At 39.9% G+C, this 24888-nt stretch overlaps 2 protein-coding genes across 2 annotated transcripts; one reads left to right on the top strand and one right to left on the bottom strand.

Annotated features, from left to right (window-relative positions):
* Positions 1-11233: 11233 nt before the first annotated feature.
* Positions 11234-24553, bottom strand: LOC108670626. The gene is made up of 8 exons (XM_018158096.1): positions 23810-24553; positions 17036-17123; positions 16526-16677; positions 15902-16012; positions 15318-15398; positions 14049-14120; positions 13313-13382; positions 11234-12244 (listed from the first exon to the last, which is right to left on the bottom strand). Exons 1-8 carry the CDS (start codon positions 24521-24523, stop codon positions 12138-12140), a joined length of 1395 nt encoding a protein of 464 aa, XP_018013585.1. The 5' UTR covers positions 24524-24553; the 3' UTR covers positions 11234-12137.
* Positions 18943-21473, top strand: LOC108670627. Its single transcript, XM_018158097.2, has one exon. The coding sequence runs from the start codon at positions 19628-19630 to the stop codon at positions 20801-20803; it is 1176 nt and encodes a 391-aa protein (XP_018013586.1). The 5' UTR covers positions 18943-19627; the 3' UTR covers positions 20804-21473.
* Positions 24554-24888: the final 335 nt, after the last annotated feature.

Below are 24888 nucleotides of genomic sequence, written 5' to 3'. Positions count from 1 at the left end.
ACAGTTGAACGGTGACCAGGCAACCGCACATGTAGTCTTGAATTCACAGGTATAAAGCTCTCAGTGTCACTCGTCCTTGATGTGGCAGTAGTTCTAATTTTATAAGTAATTATCTCATTTATTTTCTTCTTCCACAAGTAACAACGTCTCTATATCGTTCGTGAGCATTTCAGAAAATTTATCTTCCTATTCCAATGAATTAAAAAGTTGTCATTTTCATAACCGTTTTTCATCAAATGTGTGGAAAATGTTACCCTTGCAGGTTAGGCAACACCTCCCACTCAAGTGTAGTGGTACTTTCGCAACCATTCGCATAAGCATCATATGATGGCAACATCATCGATTGAACGTCTAATCGAGATTAACGTCTCAGATTAACGACTGGTGAGTAGTTAGTTATACCCTCATATTTTAATCAATATTGGACGACCTAAGCCAATTTATTTGATAAACAGAATGCCCTTTACCGCTGTGATTCGCAGCCTATGGGGCATTTTCCCGTTTGTTCGCCGTTTCTTTAAGTTTAAGGCGTTGGAAAAGTTAACGAATTAGTGGTGTTTCTTGCTCAAAATAATTTAGCCACTGAGCTGAGAAATTAGAACCCCTTGTCAGTGATTGGTTGCAAAATTTGCAATTTAGTCTCCTGAGTTTAAAATTTTTGCCAGTTAGAACTACGTAGCAATAGATTTTGTTTTTATGCATGTGAACGTCAAATAGGATCTCCAAAGTAGAAAATGAAGATCTTTTTGATGCATTTAGACGGCAGTTATTGTAAATCCAACAGCCTGGATATTAATAATTCGCTCGCTGTGTTTGTAACTTAATTTAAATCTCAAGACTCAAGGTCAATATTGGCCAACGCCACCTATTTCAACTCATTGTTTTTAAGCAAATCGTGAGCCGAAGCCGTTGAGTGCATATAATGATATATCGTTGTTATTGTTTGTTTCGATGCCACTAGGAAAGTGTGAAAGTGAACCAGAGTTGGCGCAGAGTATCCTGAAAGGGGAATTAGAAATGGAAAAGAAATGGTATATTGGCTATGACGTGAATAGGCGAACGTCAGTGGGTATCTCGGCGCTATCGAGCAGCCGGAGTGCCAGCCGGAGTGCATGGGCAGTGGATGCTTCAGTTCCGAGCTCGCGTTTCATATCAAACGAGGAACAGGTTGCCGAAATGCCTTATCGCTGCGGTTGTGCGTCTGGCAAGGAACGAAAAGTAGTTCTGGGTATCAATAATACAGTGTATTTCGCGGAATAGAATGATTTCAAGGCTTTGAAACTGAATTTGTGATGAAATGTATTAATATTCAATATTCCTACACTCAAAGTGTGTAGTATATTTTTCGGTACTTGTTAAAAAAATAAGGAAATTTTTGTTTATTAGATAATAAAACGATAAATAAATATGTTTTATTTGGCAAATCACGAGGTTATTGTCTAATCTCGTTACAGAAAACTGGATTTACAGCGTAAATTAAATCTTGTAGTTCAACGGGTATCAAAAATTGAACTTATTAATAAAAGTTACTAATTCAGCTGCTCTAGAATATTGTAACCTGCCTCTCATAGCCAGTACTCTGGCTTGCCAATTATTGCTAATGTCATGAACTTTTGTGGAATCAAAAATTTTGTGTGTCTGGCTTTAATCATTTATCAAATTATTAAAGCCAGTGAAGGCAAACGAAAGGCATATCATCATTCATCATTCAAGAGGCGAGTTATCATTCAAATTACGGGTCATCATCCTTCATTAGAAAAGCAATTCATCATTCGTAGGACAATTCATCATTCGAAAGGAAAATCGTCACTCATTATTCTAAAATCAAATCATCATTCGAATGGCAAATTATTATTCGAAAGCAAATCATCATTAGAAAAGTAAATCATTATTCAAAAGGTGAATCACTAATCAAAAGGCGAATCACCAATCAAAAGGTGAATCTTCTTTCGGAAGGTAGGTACTTCATTACTCGAAAGACAAATCATTATTCAAAAGGCATATCATCATTGAAAAGGCAAATCATTATTCGAAAGTCAAGTCATGCATCATTCGAAGGCGAATCATCATTCGAAAGGCACATCATTATTCATAATGATAGGTGAAGCGTCTAGCAGCCACAGCGGCGCTCAGCGGGCTGCATGTTATTGCTGGCGCTGAGGCGCAGAGGCGTCTCATCGGTGGCCACCGCTAATGCGCCGTTCTTCTCCTGCATCATCACGTCAACCAGGAACCTGCGACATTGCACTCAAAAAATTATTGAGTCATAGTGTCCAAATTGTGACACACTAACTTGACACCACAGCACCAGTAAAGAGAGGACGTAGCAGGGCCAAACTGGGTCAGCATGACCCATATAAGGGCAAGAGAGTGCGTCGCTATAGGGACAAAGTCCACTCGTTTTTCTGAGTGTATATTGACTAATATAAGTCGCTCTTCCAAAAAAATTAAGAACTAATCTATCAGTTAAATATTGATTATTATTATTAAACAACTTGTTTGCTTGAATCACAAATTGACTAGACATTTGAAAGCAAAAAAAAAAAAAATCCGCAGAAGTTCATTATATTTTTAATGAAAACGTTTCGGCGTCCAGCTCCATCGTCAGTTCGAAGATCTAGAATGGATATAAAATCACAAGTTAGTACAATTGAAAGTCTCGCAACCGAAATAAACTCTAAATTTGCAAATAAAAGACAAAGCGCAAGAAAAAACAGCAACACCCAAGCAGTAGCGCCTGATTGTAACTTCGTCCATGGCTACGTCTACGTCTTCTATCATGGCTACTGCCACGTCTGCAGTCATCGTTATGGCTACGTCTGCAGTCATGTCTACGACTACGGGCATGGCTACGGCTATGTCAGCGGTCACGGCTACGTCTCACGGCTACGTCTGCGGACGTCATTGACACAAAAACTTCCATTGGGAGAACGTCTTTCACTTCAAGAACGTCAGCCTCCATTTACCGGCAAAGAGGCAGTGATGATTGAAGTGATACTTCCTTCGTCGTCTGAAATGATCGTCTTACTCATATAAATCTCGCCGTTTTACCACATATAACACGTGTAATAGCCTGACTTGAAGAATGATGGTAAGTTTTACTCATAAATGTCATGTGTGATGCCACCACTAACAGAAATTTCACATTTTTGACCTGTTCACCGCTTGCAACCTGTTCTTAGTGTACTACAACCTGTTGACAGTTCTCAACCTGTTCACAGTTCTCAACCTGTTCACAGTTCTCAACCTAATCACAGTTCTCAACCTGTTCACAGTTCTCAACTTGTTTACAGTTCTCAACCTGTTCACCGCGTCTAACCTGTTCACCGTGAACAACCTGTTCACAGCGTACAACCTGTTTACCATGTACAAACTGTTCACCGAGTTCAACCTGTTCACCGTGTACAACCTGTTCACCCTGTACAACCTGTTCACAGTTCTCAACCTGTTCACCGTGAACATGCTGTTCACCGCGTCCAACCTGTTCACCGTGTACAACCAGTTCGCCATGTACAACCTGTTCACCGCGTACAACCTGTTCACCGCGTACAACCTGTTCACCGCGTACAACCTGTTCACCATGTACAAACTGTTCACCGAGTTCAACCTGTTTACCGTGTACAACCTGTTCACCGCATACAACCTGTTCACCGCGTACAACCTGTTCACCGCGTACAACCTGTTCACCGTGTACAACCTGTTCACCGCGTACAACCTGTTCACCGCGTACAACCTGTTCACCGTGTTCAACCTGTTCACCGTGTACAACCTGTTCACCGCGTACAACCTGTTCACCGTGTCCAACCTGTTCACCGTGTACAACCTGTTCACAGTTCTTAATCTGTTCACCGCGTTCAACCTGTTTACCGCGTCCAACCTGTTCACCATGTTCAACTTTTTCACCGTTCTCAACCTGTTCACCGCGTATAACCTGTTCACCGCGTTCAACCTGTTCACCGTGTCCAACCTATTCACAGTTTTCAACCTGTCACCGTTCTCAACCTGTTCACTGCGTCCAACCTGTTCACCGTGTTCAACTTGTTCGCCGCGTTCAACCTGTTCACCGTGTCCAACCTATTCACAGTTTTCAACCTGTCACCGTTCTCAACCTGATCACCGTGCACAACCTTTTCACCGCGTCCATCCGGTTCACCGTGTACAACCTGCTCAAAAATTCTCAACCTGTTCACCGTGTACAACCTGTTCACAATTCTCAACCTTTTCACCGTTCTTAACCTTTTCACCATGTTCAACCTGTTCACCATGTTCAACCTGTTCACCATGTTCAACCTGTTCACCATGTTCAACCTGTTCACCATGATCAACCTATCCACCATGTTCAACCTGTTCACCATATTCAACCTGTTCACCATGCACAACCTATCCACCATGTTCAACCACACCTAAGCGACATGATGCCCCGACAGACCTGACAGAGTCTGCCACCATGAGTCCCTCCTTGACAGAACTCTCGGTCCAGCCGATGAAGTCTTGCTTCACGTACAGCTGCTCGATCTCCTGCTGCTCCACTGCCCTGTGCGCCAGGTCGCACTGTAACGCAACATAATTAGTCGGTAATATTGTTATTATTTAAGATTAATTTGATAATATAGATAATATTATTTGACGTACAGCTGCCAGGTCGCACTGTAACGCAGCATAATAAGTAAGTAACATTATTATTATTTAAGATTATTTTGATAATATAGATATCACTGCGCCCGCGACAGTGCAACGTGTAAAGGTTTTGCACGGTGGAGGCATGCGAGAGCACGACAGCAGTGGGCGAGAGAGAGAACGACGCAGCTGAACTCGGTATGACGGCCGGGCCGCTACTGAGCGGCGTGGCTGGCACTGGCTGGTGGCCAGCGTTGCCAGATGGTATATTTCTATACCAGATTTCACAAATCTGGTATTTTCAGAAGGTGTCTGGTATGAACATTTTAGATCTGGTATATTTGCCTAAATCTGGTATTTTTCTGGTATTTTCTGACTTACTGCAAATTTACTGCATTAAGTTTCACTTCTGAAGTTTGAATTTCCTCCAACGTAGGCGTGACTAAAGGTTTTAAAGGTGGCGCGACTAAAGGTTTCCCGCCATTTTTGGAACCGCAAGTTTACCGCTTGATAAAATAACCCCAATTTAATTGTTAACATTTAACAAAAGTGCTTAGTGCATATGAGCATGAGAGTGATGATCCTCGATTGATTACTGATCAGTGATGAACTGATGATATGGCCTAGGACGAGTGAGGTTGTCGAACCGATCTATACGCAAGCTCCACCATTTTATTTGGTGGTTTTGAATTCTAGAGTACCACTTATTGAAGTGCCATTTGAATTCTGGGGTGCCATTCAATATTTCACTGATTATGACAATTATCATCCATTTGAGGAACTGGCTGCCTACTGCATCACTTGTCTACTTTGACCCGTCTCCAAAGCATTCTTGGTGCAAGTGTTTTCACAAGTCACCTATGTTAAAAACAAGCAACGGAATAAAATTTCAACTACGGTACTGGAGTTCTTTATTCGGACCAAAAGCTATCTGCTCAACCGCAACAAGTGATCACACCCGAAATGTTAGATTAATGCAATATGCAAGCATGTACGAAAATAAGCAAAATGAAGATGACCTGTTTCCGTGGCTTGCTCATGTTGAGCGAAGAGGAAAAAGTGCCACAATGACACTGATAAAAAAAGGAAAAAGTGTCAATGTAATCAAACACAGGAAAAGAAAAGTGTCAAAATGTTCCATACAGAGGGGAAAAAATATAACGTGTTCAATTTGGCTAATTATCGTCAAGCGAGATAACTGCACAGTACATAAGATAATTTTTTTTCTACCGAACGTTTCTGACGAATAGTTTTATTAAATTTGGAGGTATTAGTCTGTTTTTGAACGATAGAATTTCTGGTATATTTCTGGTATTTTGAGCTAGGCAATCTGGTATTCTCGCCAAGAAAAAACCTGGCAACACTGCTTACATCAAACGCTGCTGCGGTAGAGAAAAATGAATCCTTATTTGATGTTCGTAAATTTTCTACTCTCAAAACATTACTTTCAGTAACGGCATTTGTTTACTTATTCATCTCCAGAGTTCGCAGGTTATCCTCTAGTTTCTTCGACTGTGTCGAGAAAGCTAAGCTGTACTGGATTAAACATGAGCAGTCGGTACATTTCGCTAAGATTATTGAATACTTGAATTGCCCCACGAAGCAGGTTCCTAATCTGGTGCTTAACCTCAATCTTTTCCTTGACCAGGAAGGAATTCTGCGCGCTAAGGGCCGATTAGACAAATGTTATAACTTGAGCTATGACAAAAGAAACCCGATCTTACTTCCCAAAGAAAGCCATTTAACTGAACTGTTTGTGTGGGATGCCCATTTTCGCTGCTGTCACTTGGGTGTCAAGTCTACCCTAAATTTTATCAGAGGTAGTGGGCTCTGGGTCCCACACGGCAGAGCCGTGGTAAAGAAGACTTTGAGTAAGTGTATCATTTGTAAGAAAATTAATGCTTTGCCTTTCAAACAGCCAAAGTTAACGGATCTGCACAGCGACAGAGCTAATTTCGTTTTGCCTTTCAGAAACACCGGGGTCGATTTCACTGGTGCATTAACCGTTCAATACGGGGATAAAGTTAAAAAATTTTACATTCTAATTTTTACGTGCCTTAACATTAGAGCGGTGCATTTGGAACTCTTGCCAGATATGTCAACCGACAGTTTCCTGCTGGCCTTCAAAAGGTTTTGCAACGCTCAGTGCGTGCCTTCGGTCTTGTATAGTGATAATGCAAGTACGTTTATGAAGGCAGGCAATATTCTTTCGAAGCTTAGCTTAGATTGTGCTCTGTCTAGGTTCCTAATTCAGCACAGTATCCGACACAAGACTATTCCCTTGTATTCGCCATGGGTTGGTTCGTTGTGGGAAAGACTAATTAGGGTTGTCAAAAATTGTTTATTTAAAAGCATCGGAAGAAAGAAATTAGAATATTTTCAGTTAGTTACACTGTTGTCTNGTCGCAGAACAAATCCGGGGTGACTTCTCGCAATTTACGTGCCACTAGCACGTAATCGCCAGCTGCCTCCACTTATTTCTCTGCTGAATTGAGGACTACAACCAAATCGAAACCTTGATCCAAGCCCTTCCAAACTGATTTTCCATATAAATGTCTAACGGCTAAATTGTAGACCATATTCATGATTTGAATAAACGTTGTCGCACCCGTATTAGACTGGAAATTGGTTTCATTAATTACAATATGTAACTAGAAGAGTTCTACTACAATGCATCAAAACCTGGAGTTATTTAACCAAAAAATAAAAAAATGGGTCACATTTTTAATTTTTTAACCTATTAGATATGCAAACTTTTCAAATCTTTCTATTGTGTTATGTAGCCTCAGTATTAGGCCTTTAATGCCCGTTGACAAAATTTTTCTATGTCAAATAGTTTTTGAGTTGTGGGGATTTTTGTTATAAAAATGAAAAGTGGTCTAAGTTACCCCGCCGGTCTAAGTTACCCCATTTTACGGTACTGCTATTTTGTTAAGTCCCTTAGTCATCAGCCAGCCATAGTGTTTAATATGACCCATCCAGAATCCAGGGTATGTGTGAATGAAAAAACAGCTAGCTTCATGGTACAGCTTGTTTTTTAATGCAGACATAATTTACAGGCGTGATATTATTGATATGCAAACAAAGAAGCAAGGTAAAATTGGATATGTAGCATATCTTAGGTTATGTAATGTAATGAGAGGGCATTTCTATGAGGAATAAAATACAACAATTAAAAAAACATATTTTCTAATGCATTTTAAGTGGAGTTCTTCTTTACTCAGCTATATTATCTAAAATGTCTTGCATAATATTGCACTAATTCAATTACCGGTACTCCTTATTAGATTGCATGTCATACTGCATAGTTTCATATTAGGAAGCGAAATTGCAGCCGTGATAACGAGGGCAAAAATAATATTCATAGCATGATGAGAAGTGAGGTGTATGTATAGACAGTGGCAAACATAATCTGGATGATTGATAAAAGAGAAAAATCCAATAAACACTGAGAATCACATATATTCATGTAAGTGAATTACAATACTATGAAGGACTTCAATTTTAATTTAGCAATTCCTAATTTGTATTAATAAGATTCCAATTATTTTGAATTCAGCTAAGGAATTTGGCATAAAATAATCATTTAAATACTCTTTATTCAAGACAAAAAAATACCTAATCATGATTCTTCTTATTAGGAATAAATCCTTTCATTTGTTCATTTAAAAATGGTTACAAATTGATAATAGAAAATTATTATGAAAGTAAAAAAAAATAACAGGATATGCCTGGTGAAGTTAAAAATTGGTGACTCAATATTTTCTAAATATTTTTAATAATAATTAAATGAGTTAATGATAAATTAATATCATAAAATTGTGGATAAAAATTATATAGTTTTATGAGCACCTTTCAAAGTTGCAGGCAAAAAGGGGCCATTTTCATATTTTTTCTGAAAAAATCAGGCAATGGTCGTAAAAATAAAACTTGAAAATTGCGCAGAGGCAACCTGCGAAGTGTGAATTGGAGAAAAATGTATGTAAATCTGGCCAATTTAACCCACACTCAGGATGATGTATGTTTTCGGTGAATTTTCCCGCGCATTTTCACTTTTTTTAAGCTATTGCTGTGCACAGTTTGCGCAATGTAATGAAAATTGATTATCTTCGCCCACATGTTCGCGCAATCCTGGCCATCTTTATTTTAGAAGAAATTTTCTCCAAAGTCATATGGCAACACTGAACACCGTCTGTTTACATTTTATTAACAATATTGGGATTTTCTCTGTGTTGCCTGACGTAACGTTCATGCCGAGGCCGATTTCTGACGACCTGCAAACCTGTTTCTAGTTGCCACTTGCCTGGAACGTTTTTTTTTTCAAGGCGGAACGCTTTTTTTTTAAGTGAACCTCTAATCTTAGATTTCCACTCTGTCTGCCCAATATTCCAACTTTCCAAGTTAGCATAAATATGTGTGAAAGGGACCATTTCACATTTTCACAGGCATTTTTATCTCATTCACATTTCACTGCTAACTTCTACAATCTGCCAAATTTTCCAGAATGGAATGAGCACATGGTTAGCTTTGATATGACAACCTTATGCATGGCAAATTTGCTAAAAATTTGCACTTAGTGGCCGAAGTTAGTGCACTGCCTAAAATTTAAATGGACAGAAAATTTTATTTTTATTTTTGGTAGGTCAGGACTCAAGACAGTTAGACAGAAAGGTTTTGATTAAAAACAAACTTGCGAATTGCGATCGTGAAAATATGCTATGAAAATCTGTCCCAAAAGGCAAAAGTGTTTATGTGTCACTGTTAGAAGTCAGATGTACCTAGTCATTTTCAACCAGAATTTTCAAAAATTTTAGTGCTGAGTTTCCAACATTATAGACTTAGCAAGTTAGCAAGTTAGCGCTCCAATCATGATAGTATCTATAATCTATATTCTATGACCCTAAACACTGAACCTTTTCTCGTTATTAAACATTTCATTTCCAACAGAAGTCTCTAGTTAGCCTACCCCTACATCTTCAATGATCTTGCCTGTTAGGCTGTTGCCAAGGCCGTCAACTCTGCACTTCACTACCTACAAGGCTACAACTGTAAACTGTTCAGTAATCAGTGCAGTTGAGAACTAGCCTACACAGACGAGACTTATCTTACCTTTATGCGGCCTCCCTTTACGCCCAAACTTTTTCCAAGCTTCCATAGTTCAGCGTACTTTTTTTCCTGCAGTTCGTTGAGCGAGTATATCGTATCCATGGCTCAAACTCATAGCAAAAATGAATATTTGTGTAAAGCCACTGCAGCTGGATGCGTTCTCTGTCACTTTCCGAAACCGCTCGTAGACCACTGTTTTCAAACGTAGTAAACAAACTAAACATTGCGCCCTTCGCTATTGCCAGATTACGACAATACTGTGTGTATCTTACTACAATTCAGAGGAAAATTCGTAAATTATATAGCCGTATTATATACGGAAATAAAACGAGAATACGAATTTTCATTATGATTATATAACAAATATCATTCATTTATGGAACATTATATCCAATTTTTAGGTTATAAATTATTATAACTTCTTTTTGATGCTGCAAAAATGTTCATCAAATGCATATCAGCAGCATATGTTACAAAACTTCTGTACGTAGGAAAATATGAAACAATTAACTATTTATTGTATTTAATAAAGATTAGGAGCTCAATAATATAATGTGAACATTCAATGATAATAGGTTCTCGTCTCGTATGTCGACGTCAGTGACAAATTTACGCCGGACTTGCGACCGGACTTGCAGCCGGTCTCGCGGTAAATCTCCAAATTCAGTGAACAAAAAATATCTTCAAAAGTAATGAACGTAGCTCGATGAAACTTTGTGCATGTATTCATTATAACCTAACGGTGATTATAGTTCGTGAAAATCTTTGGAATTTCACCTTCATTCGTGAGTTATATGGCGATACCTGCCGAAATTCGCAGTGAAAAAGACATTTCTTCTAAACTACTGTACAGATTTGAACGAAAATTTGAATATACAAACCTAACCACCCCAACGGTGATGTTTAGCTCGTGAAATTGATTTTGCCTTCATTTGCGAGTTTTTTTTTTATATATTTCACCCTCATTCTCGATTTAAACAGCTTTACGTACTTAAATTCGTAGTGAAATTTTTTTGAAATTTTGATCTAAATTATTGAAAATATTTTTGAAGAAACTATAAAATTTTTTATATCATAATTTCTTTTTTTTTTTTTTAAATATTGAACAGATTTGAACGATACATACGTCGATTAGATACTCTGATGTAAATGCACTACTGTCTTGTCTAAAATGTCTACTTCGCCAATCTTTTAGATCTAAAATATTTGCCAGGAGTGCAATTATTCATTTCCAAGCTGAGAGTGATTAGATTTTAAGATTGAAAAAATCGGCGACCATCATCAATTTTTATTGATCTCATGTTTGATGCATTTAGAACCGCAAGTGCAAGCTAGATTTTACGACAGGAAAAATCTGGTATAAATTTCTGATAAAAACTGACTCAGAAATTGAACAGAATCTGAAGCTAGCAGAGTCTTGAATTTTCACTCATTTTTTCCCAATAATAGCTGCCTTTGCAATATACGACTATAGCAGGAGGAATAATAGCGTTGACAGTTTCGTCTTTTTATTAACGGAAAATTTAAACTACGAAAGTTAATATTAATACAAAAAATAGAACCTCATCTTCAAATACTATAAGATATGCTCCGAACTTGATTTATTTCGTGAGTTATAATATTGTGTGATTTATAGGGACATTGAGTTAGCAACTGGCAGTAAACGAAGACGGTAATATCATCTAATTCACCTCTAGGAAATTGAATATTTTTTCATTAAATTTCATAAACACTAATTAAAATGTGAATGGTTATCGAGGTTCTCATTCACTATGGAATGAAGGAAAAATCGGGTGGATAACAACAGAAAACAACGGCTGAAAATAGGTCGTCGACGACTGATCAGAAGTTGGCAGCCGCGTGAGTAGCGTCCGTAATTTAGGGCCTGCTGATTTTTCTTCATCATAAACGACCTGGTAATCCGTGAGCACATGCCATAGCAAATGATATTGCGCATGAAAGCAGGACTCTTATTAATTAGAATAAGTCTGTGGAAAGTGGAGACTCCCTAGACGGTTGGTTCACTGTCTGCTGCTGGCGTGCATGAGTTGCATTGCGCGCAAGATTTTCACGCTTTCAAATTCTAATAAAGGTTTATTAGAAGGCGATGACATTTTTTAATATATTATCATCAATTTGTCGAGTATTCTACATTATTCACTAACAGAAATCAAGCAAACCGCTTTCATGTCTGAAATTCGTGTAAGATATCGAATTCTTATTAACAATAGTTTTCATGCATCACCAACAAGAAAATAGCGTAATATCGACGTGAAATCTTGTCATAGGCAACCATAATGTCGAAATAACTATTTAATGAGGTAGCTGGTAGGAATTACACATCTATCTTACCCAGCAAGCAATTACTGTATAGTAAAACTGGAAATTTTATTTCGCGGTACTTCATTCATGTATCAGCTGAGATCGTATGACGTCTTGTATGTGTGGAGAGCGAGAACCAACACTACGGCAGCACTCAGATGTCCAGTGTAGCTACACTGCAAGCCTGTGCCGGAGTTATCTGCAAGAGGTGAAAATCCTGTCAGTTTACGCAAAAATTTTACCGTAAGAAGGCTTCGAGAGTGTAATTGTTATATTACCAGCATTTGTGTTAAAACTCGAATATGAAAGTTTCATAAAATTGGAATTGGGAGGGGGGGGAATAAACAGAATAAACACCTACTAAATAAATAAAACATCTACTAAATAACATATATTTCTCATGGTTGGCCATCATTGATTAATTTGTTTTGTATTTTTTTTTTCTTCTATCAACTCCATTATTAATATTTTTAGATTCATCTTCGGCACTCTCACAACCCACACATTCGCCAGAGGTATCTTTTGCAGGTCTTTTCCAAATCAATTTTTTACACTCCCGCCGCAGCCAGAGTTGTTCCCTCCGATCAAGTCATAACTCATAAGCATTGCCATTCATTCTTGACCATTTCCCTCTTACCACAACCTCACTCTGTTCCGCCCAACCTACCTGCAGAATCAGCATTATTGCCCATCTTTCTCTCACATACGCCTCACATAAATATATCAACTGCGCTTCACATATCAACTGCACATAAAACACTCATACTTCTTCCTTACATTCCCCAGGCCCTGTGTACATCCATTCACACCCAGCACACCCAGCACACCCAGCACACCCAGCATACCCAGCAGCACACCCAGCTCTCACAGTAAACAATAGATCCCCCACCCCCACCACCATCGCACACATATTCACTCTTCGGGGTCACTTTTATTTGATAAAGATTGAGCAATCAAATGACTTTACTTTCATTTTTATTTAATAATCTTTTTCGTCTCACTTTATCCCAGCTACAACTTGTTTTATCATCACCCATTCGTCCCATAGTTAAAAGAGTCTTACCTATACTTCGTGCAGACCACACCAGCACGTCAGCGCACATCTACGCAACGTTCATATTTGGACATCCTTACAATTCGCATATACATCATTCTTGCCCAAATACATCATAATTTTTATTATATCGGCTCTGTGAATAATAATTATAACATTTTTTATTATATCGGCATTTAATAATTGTTCAGAGACAAAGTAAGCTCGTCTCACCACTGTCGGCCGCCGCTCCAGCTGCCGACACGCTGCTGCGCGACTCTAGCTGCCGCCCCACCTGCGGCGCCTGTGAATGTATTCCATCGATATTAAACGATTCTAAGGACCGATTTGAAACAAAATTCAAACTTCGTTCTACTTCCGAGACTTGTGAAATAAAATAAAAATTATCATGGTATTTTTATCGTCAATAAAATACGTAGGTTCCTCCTGATTAAAGTTTTTCGTACCTTGCGACATTTCTGATTGTGCAATTAGTATAAACGAAATATTTAATATAAAGCACAATAGGAAGACATATAGTCAAGGTGACCGTATTAGCAGTGACTGGTGGATGTTCCAGTACGGCGTCAGGCGCCACGTGTTCGTATTTTTGTTCCAATTAACATTTGGTGACGATATTTGCTGGTAGAATGTTTTCGTGATGGGAAGCGTTCAAGTCAAAAGGTGTTTTTATCAAGAAATATCTCTGCATTCTACGCGGGAAAAAAAACTTTTAACTGGAATTAATTTTCCACTTCTGCAAAATTTCATTAATTCTCAAACAAATAGCGCGAAAGTTTAGATGCAATATGTGGGTGATATCTGATCTAAAAAATTGTACAAAGTTCGCTGATAGTGCAGTTAAACATAATTGTTTACTGCTAAGTACATGTTCAGTAATGTCATATTTTTGCATGCATTCACGGCCTAATGTTCCTATAGTTAAACAGCGTAGGATGGATGGCCAGACCTCCATGGCATGCTGCAGGATTAGATGATTGGTGCGCTGCATGGTCTCTAGACGGCCTGAGTACGGGCAGACCTGAGGACATAGAATTATAATGTTGATCTGTGTAACTAAAAAAATTATTTGTATTGTTATACAGTATGTGACACGCTTCAGCTACAGTTCGTGTCACACTTCAGCTACTGCATTATTATACAGTTCGTGACACACTTGACACACTTCAGCTATACCGTATTATTATACGTACAGTTCGTGTCACGCTTCAGCTACCGTATTATTATACAGTTCACGGTTCAGCTGCCGGGAGATGCCACGTCGATAGCTGCTGAGCATATGCCTAGAATTATTTTATTTAAAACATATCATTTGAGATTTATTTGCCATTGCTTGACTGCATTACTTTATAGCATTCCTACGTGAACACTGAAACAATTCTGTGATGCAGCCAAAGTGAAATCGTTTGGTAAAATTACAGTCATGTTGCAAATTATAGCGTCGTAGTGAGGGGTAACATCAGGTGATGCATCATGCAGTCATGTTTTCATGTACCAACAAACCCCAACATCAGTGTCAACTCAGGCATGCGCGTGGTGATGCGCAACACACTGCGCTGATGTATATACTTATTGCAGCACAAGTCATTTACAGTAGGATAATGGTATGGGATAAACTGGTATAATTTCCGCATATCAACCTTACATGAATACGCTCGTCTGTACTGCATAGTAGTTTGAATGTGTTAGTCAGTACAGTTTGTACTGCGAAGAGAATAGTTTTTACGAAGTCGGAAATTCGCCTTCAATGCCAATACGTGCATGTACATAGTTCGCGCTATTTAGATTTTAATAACCGTTCTGTGAATCACAGTTGTGCTAATTTATTGTACTTGTGTTCAAGAATTTCGAACTAACGAAAGAGCTGGACGCAGAACTGTTTCCTATAAACATATGGTAAATTTTTGTAGAATTTGCTTTGCCTGTAAATTAGTAAAATTAAAAATATACATATTAGAATTTTGACTCGTGCAATTAAGAGATCAAAATACTAATTCATGCTCCGTATGTTGTTTGATGTTGCACTGACCGCTATAGTCGCTACCGTAATTTTGTATGGGTGGGGTGTGGTGTATTTTTTGTGCCACGCCTCACGATACTTCACTTTCCCTTCACGCATGATCTTTCCCTGCAGAACTCGCTTTCCATTGCCTCTTTAGTTTGCACCTGACTTAGAAATTATAGCGCAGCGACCGAGCCATACCGCCCCATGTCTAACCTCGCCCTGCAGGACAGCCACCAGCTTGCTTGTGTCAATGCCGGTGGACCTGAAGTGATCCAGGCACAGCTGACGGTACTTCTGTAGGAGGATAAAACGATTATGGGAAGAAAGTTATTGAAGGATCCGTAGGATGTGATCGCGAATTAATGATCCTTATACAGGATTCTAAGTCAAAGGTCTTGCAATTCCAAAAGATGATTGTTAGTTCCACTGTAATCGCACACACATTACTACACTTCATATATATCATGTGGTACGTTGAACTTTCATCACTTCACAGTGCAACTACAATCACATTATTAAGACAGTCTTATCACATGGTAAGGCAGCTCTCTTCGCTTGATAACATAATTACTGTCAACATACACTTTGGTCACATCATAGAGAATAGCCCATCATCTCACAAGGCAACTCTCATCCCCTCATGGGAAACTCTCATCACCTCACAGAACAACTCTCATCACCTCACAGGCAACTCTCATCACCTCACAGAACAACTCTCATAACCTTACAGAAAAACTCTCATCACCTCACAGAACAACCTTCATCACCTCACAATGTAGCATGCATCACACCATCACCTCCGCTAAGGTCGGCTGCCGCGCGAATATCCAGAAGAACTCGGCAAAGACGCCAGGGAACTGCAGGCACGAGTACACGCACGAGTAATGCGCGTAGTCCGTGGCCAGCACCTGCAGCAGGAGGCGTCATCGTTCTATGTAAATTGTTAATTTACATTATAATATTTTGCTTTAATATTCCCAAGCCGTACGATGCCTGCCAAAAAGAACCGTTTCTTACCCAATCCCTGTATGGTGATCGTTTACGCGGCATTTTAGTGTTTAAACCAAAATTTTTGAAGTTTTTGCTCGCCGCCTGTCAAACATGATCTGGTTCTTACTTCTTGCAAGTCTAGGTTAAGTATACCAATGCGGCTAACGAATCCACTACTTACACTTGATTCATACCACCAATAGACTTAGACCTGCACATTACCAGCACTGGACCAAATTAAGACTTCTTCCATCGCTGGACCCAAGCACTTCTATCTAGTGAGCAACTTACGGTATTGTAATTAACCATTCTCGACAGATCACACCCTGCCACCGTAACCCCATTAGCAGTACCAGCACTGGATTACCTATTGCAGCATTTCAGGTCCAACTGGTCCAGAGACGACCTCCTGCGAAGTGAGGTTGTCGTACCTTATATGGCGCTGAAGGAACTCCTTCTGCGTCTACGACGAGGTGGGCAGGATGAGGATGAGGCACGGAGGTGTCCACGCTGACGATGGCGGACTTGTTGGCGGGTAGTCCGTCTGCCGTGAGGCCTTCTTTCACGACCACCATTGCCCCGTCTGAACATAAGGGTATTAGTTTTGGACAAAATTGACCAAAAAACTTTATATTCTCAGCCAAAAATTTTTACTCGGAATGAAGTTAAAAATAATACATATGAAATAAAATTGAATATACGGGGGAAAGAAATATGAGAGAGGGACAGGGTGGAATTTTCTAGCATATATGAAAACCACTACAAAATGGATATCATTTAGCGTCGACTTTTTTAGTATTGGCGTCCATCGATCATCTTGTGTCGTGTCAGTGCTAACGCTCATCCACCCTCTACGCTAGGTCGTGATTGGTCTTCTGCTGGACACCCTGGATGACGCTTATTTTCAGGATGATGTTCCAGTCGGTGCACTGAATGCCCACCTTTAAGAGTGATGTTCTGGTGGGTGCACTGCACGACGCCCTCGTAGCTGCTGGGCACCCGCGAAATATCCCACCACCAGCCAGCGTACTGCAGAGACAGAGGTCAGTTAGTGGTCAAAACCGCAGAGACAGTGAGGTCAGTTAGTGGTCAAAACTGCAGAGACAGTGAGGTCAGTTAGTGGTCAAAACTGCAGGGACAGTGAGGTCAGTTAGTGGTCAAAACTGCAATAACAGTGAGGTCAGTTAGTGGTCAAAACTGCAGGGACAGTGAGGTCAGTTAGTGGTCAAAACTGCAGCGACAGTGAGGTCAGTTGGTAGTAATAACATCCTCGATAACAAAAAGTTGGTCTTTTAGTTTTCAGTGCCAGTATAGTAAGATGACGTGTGCACAGGATCTCACGTGAGCATCCAATATTTTCCGCGTATTAATTTTACTGAGAGCGCAACTCTTGTCAATGCCTATCGTCTCCTCTCCCGTCTCTGCTCTAGCAGCGGCCTATCTACAAATGTTTACTCTAGTCCGCTTTTAAATAATAAAACCCGTCAAGGGCTGAGAAAAGAGGAGCACCGAGTAGACGGAAGATACCTCCAGCAATTTCATCATGTCGTGGATTACTCAATACGCCTATTATGAGCCGATTAAGCAAAATATAATGTATATAATAGTAATGGGGGCTTATGTGTAGTATTTGCGGTACGCAGAAATACCAGGTGGTACGTGACAATAAAAATGTACCCCAAAATGGGGGTAATGTCTGAGAACCCCTACTGCAGGATAGTGAGAAGCATCCCAAAGACTACGGCGTGGTATCGCTGGAACGTTTAGCCGCGAGTGCATTAAACCTGTAACTATAAGTATAATTACGTACGCATCTCACACATGTCAGACAACGAGCGTAGCTACAACTTGGGACAAGGACAGCCAATTCTAGGAATAAAATTGGGAATAACAATTGAGACAAACTCTAGTTAAAGATTATGTTAACACTATGTATTAAAAGATTAAATTAAATTAATTAGTTAACTCCGATTAAAGATTATGTTAACACTAAAAAGCCACTAGCTTATCACTGTTACTTATGTAAAGAACCGGACCATCTCGAGAGGTTATTCTCCTTCCATAATGCGATAAGGGTTATACTTCGTTATTACTAGAAGTCTAACTTATCATTTTTATTTTTTTCACGATTTCGTCATAGACGAAAGACATTTGTATTGGGAAAATAAATGAGCACAGATGCAATGTTCATTTTCAAAAGAAAATATCAACAGAAATCTTGAAAAATTCAATTATCGTGAGAATATTCTTAAGCTCAAAAGAACTGGACGCTGTTCGTGACGTAGAGCTATCACCCCCGTAAAATACCAGCAATATAAGCAACATTATACATAGACGGCTCGTTGTTTTACTAAAGAATAAGAGTTGCGAGATGCGATCGCAAGATTATTCTTTTATCGACCGTCAGGTGTGGTGATCGTAATCAACCATTTGGTATGATGGACCGTAAAAAAGATCCTTAGGAATGATGATAATAATCTAGCATTAGAACTGATCCATTATTTATGATCCATTATAGGCATCATCTGTTAGATTTGATCCGTTACGTTATTATTAGGTATGTGTGTGTATCATAATACATACCATATAATAATGTATCATACCTAATAATGTATCATACCATTAGGTATGATACATTAGGCATGATCCATTAGGTGTGATCCGTAAAGGGTGATCCATTAGGTATGTATGCCTATACACGCCACACTTTTGGATCACAACACATGTCTGGCATGGTGTGTGGAGAGGCGCGTGTTTGATGAAGCCATACGAGTGTCGGAGTGTACACAGCTGCACTTGTGTAGTTTCTAGCCAAGACATCTTCAGCCGTCAGTCCTGTTCACTTGTTCACACCTGACGCGAGTGTCGCCCTCCAGGTATCTTTCAGGAGCATAATGCACTACTTTAAATTTGAAGTCGATAAAATTAAATCTATATTTATGCATATAAAATGAAGAACGTATGAATAAGGAAAAACTTATGAATAGGGAAAAACGTGTGAATATGGTTCAAATACGTTGTTACTTATAATATTGTGCGAATAACATACGCCATGATTACCGAACTATTGTCCTCTGAAACAAGTGTTTTTCTTGCGATAACAATAACTCGTTAATTAAACACGCATAGTTTTCGTCGTGTGATGTTTGACCGCTTGAATAGTTGAACATGTATAACCTTTACAAATGTCGGTCACAATTTTAGTGTATGAAAATCAGCCGCGGACACAAGCAGGCACAGAAAAATCCCCAAGTTTGAATACCGGCTAAAGAAATGCAGTCTCTCGACCGCTGAGACATGGACGGGTTAAACTATTCGCAGTAGGACCGCTGAGTGGAATTAAAACAGGCAGTTTGCAAATGTTTGTCCTAAAAACAAGGAAAATATGACCAGCACGAAATACCTCTAGCAGCGCTAGACAGCTTTTGTTCACAAACATGCGCGGATAGAACTCTTCGCAATAACAAAGAAGATAACCGTTTGATATTCAAAGAGTTAGTTCCACACCTCTGAAAGTTTCCACACGTATTGAGATGGACGGGTGGAATTATTTACAGAAGCGCAAGACCATCGTAGTGACAGGCCTTCCTGGTAACGAGGATGACAGCGAGTTCAGCAAGCGCGTATGGCTTGCAGTGCTCGGCACCGCGTCGAGAGGTGGCCGTTGTGATGTGCAGTTACTCACATCCGCTCTGCAAGGTCAGCCTCGAGACTGTTTGTTCACTCCTGGTCGACGACAGGAGTTTGTTTCTGCTCTGGTTCCTCTGTTTGAAGCTAAGGATAACATCGAAGAAAACGTGGGCAGCTTTTTGATCGCAGTTCAGCAATTCCACAACGCGGCTCTAGCATCAAACAACGGCATCTGTAGACTCGGCCATCCTCATGCCCTGTTATACGTAGCCGCTGGAGTGGCTCTCCAATACAAGCTAGAGAATTCGAGTCACGTTTGCACTCTGCTGAAGTCTATTCACAAATGCGATGGCGGCTTGGACAAAGTGTTTATCCCTCCTCTTCTAGGACATCGTCTAACTCACGTGCTCTCCGGCTGGCGCCCTCATCAAAAAGATGGCGACAACCCAAAGAACCTCCTATTCTGGGTGATTCACGGCACCTGCGTGGGGCTTAAGGTCGGGTCTCCTCCAAAGAAGATCCAGGACGCACCAATGCCGTCTTTGCAAAATACTGTTCCGCTGACTATCGCGATACAAGCTGATAACGTGCAAGCTGTCAAGTACTTACTGATGTGCGGTGCGGATGCGCACACTGCGTCTCGTAATAGCCCACTACTTGCGGTGCTCAGCAAACTGTCCGCGCACGCCAGGGCAACGCTGGCCACAAGACCAACCTGCGATTGCTTCTCGTACCCAGATCCCGAAAACGGATCCCGCTTATCTGCCCATGAGATGGGGCATTGTTTGAAACTATGCCCGTGCGAATTGCAGTGGCCAATAAAATGGCCTCCTGCATGTGTCGAGATATTGAAACGGCTTATGTCTTGTGTTGTCGTACGCCGTTTGCCAAGTAATGCCGACATCGTTCACCCTCGCATCGTCAATGATGGTCTCATCCCGGCGCCGACGCTGAAGGGTATGTGTCGGGTGGTCATCCGACGCCAACTTTCCAGTTCATGGAACCTGCCGCACGGAGTCACAAAACTGCCAATACCAACGAAGTTGAGACAATATATAGCGCTTCAAGAAGATGCCTAGTTTCTTAACCAAGACGTTAGCCCTAACCATGTCGCATAAATGTTATATGTGAATTTGATTTGAGATATTTCGCCATTGATGTTGCGCTTCATGAGCCACATAGCATTAGACAAGGAATGGAAAATATTAGACTTTAAAGACACACGTTATTCACGAAGATATATCAAATCTTCCTATGCACATCTAAAGACATTTTTAATGTCTTTTTAGATCAGGGAAATTAAGAAATGAGTATATTTTTATCTATCTAATACAATATCTAAAAAAAGTTATTCACAACCGGAAACTTCCTCGTTATTAAGGCGCCTGAGCTTACAAAACCTGCATATAAGTCCGGCGCTGACTGGAAATTCTAAGGAGTAGGAGGGCATCATCAATATTTTCGCATAATTTAATTATTATTTTGTTCTCAGAAAATGCAGGCTATGCCTAGCTGTCTCAGCAAGCTTTGTAAATATTTAAGACAAAAAGATGCGAACTTCAACCTTTCTATATTGATGAATTTGCACCATTCTATAAAATTTTCACCTTCATGCATATGTTTCCCCTATAATAATCTTTTAATTAAGTTTCCATTGCTACCTCAACCTAACGCCTATGTTTCAAGATCTTTGTTGCCAAAGAGCCCAAGTTATCATAAATTAAAAAAACTGTGTTTAAAATCCAATAAACTACATAAACATATAAATTCGTTTTATTTCCTCCTATAAAGGAAATTCAGAATTAAAATCAGCATTCCAGAGAAACTTAGAAGAACTATCGACACGGATCGTTCATGGACCACAAGGACAAATTTGGCGACCCTGATATGTGCGATAGCAGATCTTGCAATCAACCTTTGCATACGGGATGAGTTGAAGCTTCTGTTTTATAATTTACGACGTAGGCCTAACGTTAATCGAAATTTTGACTTAATTGAACAACTTCAATGTGCTGAAATAAAAAAAATGCCAGGAGATTTGTGATGCGGATCATTTAGCTGTTTCAGCAGCATTTAGAGTGCTCTTGTATTTTGCTAGGATTATGTGCTTCCACATTATCATTGTCTTACTTCGAATCTTGGAAAACCTCGGCAATTTTCATCCTTCAATTCGCAAGATAAATTTTCAATCGTTTCGTCGTCATTGCATTAATACATGCTTAATAAAAGGCCTAAAACTAGTTTTCCTTTGATTTTATTACCGAAAGAAAGATGACAACGCAAGCTTGGAGGCGTTGGAGCCTCGCCTGCTTGCAATGAAGAATAGGCGCGGGAATGAAGTGATGAATGCATGAGTAAGGAGCAGACGACATGTGATTAATATCCACGATGAATGGTGGACGAGATGAGTATAGATGATTGATAATTCATCTGTGTAAGAACAGGTGCTACGAAGGTTTGAAAGGGCGCGGAATGAGTATAGAGATGGTTGACAGCCATAACACGGAATGAGATGGCTGGCAGCCATAACAGATGAATGAGAAATAATAGTATTAAAAATAAAAGAAGTCCTTTACTATGCAAATAAAGACGTTACGAGAGAACAGGAAGAAGCACTCGATCGGTGTGGTCGGGATGAATAGAATCGAATGGGAACCCCGAACACTCGTAGATTGTGACCCTGAAACACAACAATAGACACGTCACCCTCTGCAGTTCTCAGTTCTTCATGGCGGAAGAATCGTAAGGGTACTCAATTGATGTCAATAGCAGCGACAAACTGCAGCCCAACAAAGTAGTCTGCATGACAGAGCAAACAGGAAGGATATTATTCCCAATAAATTTCTGCATCGGTTCACCAATAGAGATCTTTCATGGTCTTTAAATATTTATGTGCATCCAACTAACGAAATTAAACGGATTAAACTTTTAAACCAAATCGTAAAAATATTTCCAAAAGTTGACGGCAGTGTGCCACTGCGCTCCCAATATGCAAAAATTAATACAAATATTAATGAAAAATATTATCACAAAAAGTACATTAACTATTTGAATTGCTATTCCGGAGCAACGCTTTCCTCCGCTAGCGATTTGCTTCCACTAGCTTCTTTTCCCACGATATCTTCGATATCTTCTTCTTCACGAACACCACGACCGATACTAGAGTATTCTTTATTTACTGATACATTCTCTGTACACTCACAAGCAATTATTATGGGCTGGGTGGCCCAGTGGTTAAAGTTCAGAGTACCAGGCTTGGCGCAGAGAAGCGCGGGTTCGATCCCAGCTCTGTGCGCCAGTTTCTGGTCAGAATCGGCGAGGAGGCCGGGCGGTTAAGCACACCAGAATTGGAGCAGTGAGTTGCGAGTTCGAGACCGCAAAATACTGTGAATGTTCGGCGATGCTAAGAATCGGCGACAGGCCTACGGCCTAATTAACGCTGGAACCGCTATTATATTATTAATATTATTCCTCAAAATTAGACCAAATAAGTTACACTGCATCTCCGTCCCCAAAGTTGGACTTCGTCTCTATCTTGAAAAATTTGACTTCACCTTCGTCCCAAAGTTAGACAGCGTCTCGTCTTCAAAGTAAGACTTTTTCTCCGTCTGAGTCTATTATGTCAGACTGCGTGTCCGGCGACCCAGGATTAGGGACCAAATGTTCCAGTGTTGTTATGGTGTCGGTGACCTCAACATTGATTGTAAATCAACCTTGAATAAAATCCGAGCGACTGACCGATGGCTTGATGCAAATGCATGGACGATTTTTCATGTTATTTAATATTTATAATTTGCCACTGTTGGAAATTAGAGCTTACCTGTAAGCGTTTGTTTGTTTTTTGTATGCAACGAGAGAGTCAAAAATTTACTATGCCATAAACATGCAGCACGAAACTTCTCGCGGAGACGATACAAAATTACAGCAATAGATAGTGCTGCAGAATTGTTACGTGTGAGAAGGGTAAGTTTTATCTCAACAATCTTGAAAGCTAACGAAAAAAATAAAGCAGTATCATGCATTGGAAACGCAACCATTTAATGAATGGGCAGCTGAATTAAAATATGGAGGGCAGCTACACTCACCTTGGCAGAATCGAAGTCGTCCTGGAGCTGCACGTCGCTGCAGTATCCCCATTCTATGAAGTCGGGGATGAGGGCTGGCGAGGCTAGGGGAAGAGTCGCCAGAAACGTCAGCGAAGCTTGGGGTAGTGTGGTTGTAGGAAGCGCTGACAACGACCGGTGGGAGGGAAGTGGTATCAACAACGAAAGCATCACAGATACCCAGGATAATAAGGGTGGTACTGATGCCGGCACCTCGAGTAGTTGCACAGATGGTGATACAGGCAAGGCTCTTGGCAACACATGTAACAAGGTAGTCACTATTACTAGTGTTGCCAGTGACAGTCTCGCCATTTTAGAGCAAAACGTCACTGTAATCGTGGAGGGGATTCTCGAAAACATCACCATATTCCTGCCGTAAGTTTTTCTCGGCGCACACCAGTTGTAATATTCCTCGTCCTCCTCACGAACACTATGACCGATACTAGAGTATTCTTTATTTACTAATACATTCTCTGTAAATTCTGAAGCAACCGCGGTAAGGTTATTAAGAACAACTTTATTTTCCACTATAATTTTCACTGGCAGAAATGAGGAAGATAAACCAAGCCGTTCATCACAAGGTTGGCAGGTGCGCGTGTCGTCAACGTTGCCAGCGAAATTCTTCACAGTCCTCGTGCTCTTGTCATCATGAATTCTATGATCTGTGTTTTGTCCTTTGCATATTTCGACTAACATTTTTGATAATTTTTCAGTCAAACTAAACACTGGAAATAGGAGAAACATTAAGTGCATTCAAATTCAAATATATATGTAAACTAGCATGTGAACCTAATTTTGCTCGAGCTAGGAAATCCGTGCTTGCCCCAGAATTGCACGGAGTACTGGTACAATAGAAGAAAAATGAAGCTCAAATTATAAAATTACATTTGAAATGTTTGGACGTAACTACAAGACTAACTTCTTGTACTTATATTTATTTAAACCTTTAGTTTCGGGTCAGCTTATAATGACAATAAAAACCCGATAAGCTTAGTAATGTCGATAACATCCTTCGCTACTTCCAACACAATATCTAACACAAAAATTCAAGAGAAATAAGA

This window comes from Hyalella azteca, unplaced genomic scaffold (assembly GCF_000764305.2).
Source record: "Hyalella azteca isolate HAZT.00-mixed unplaced genomic scaffold, Hazt_2.0.2 contig680, whole genome shotgun sequence".
NCBI classification, from domain to species: Eukaryota; Metazoa; Arthropoda; class Malacostraca; order Amphipoda; family Hyalellidae; genus Hyalella; species Hyalella azteca.
The sequence above is the reverse complement of the archived record's forward strand: the minus strand, read 5'-3'. Positions and strand labels throughout refer to the sequence as shown.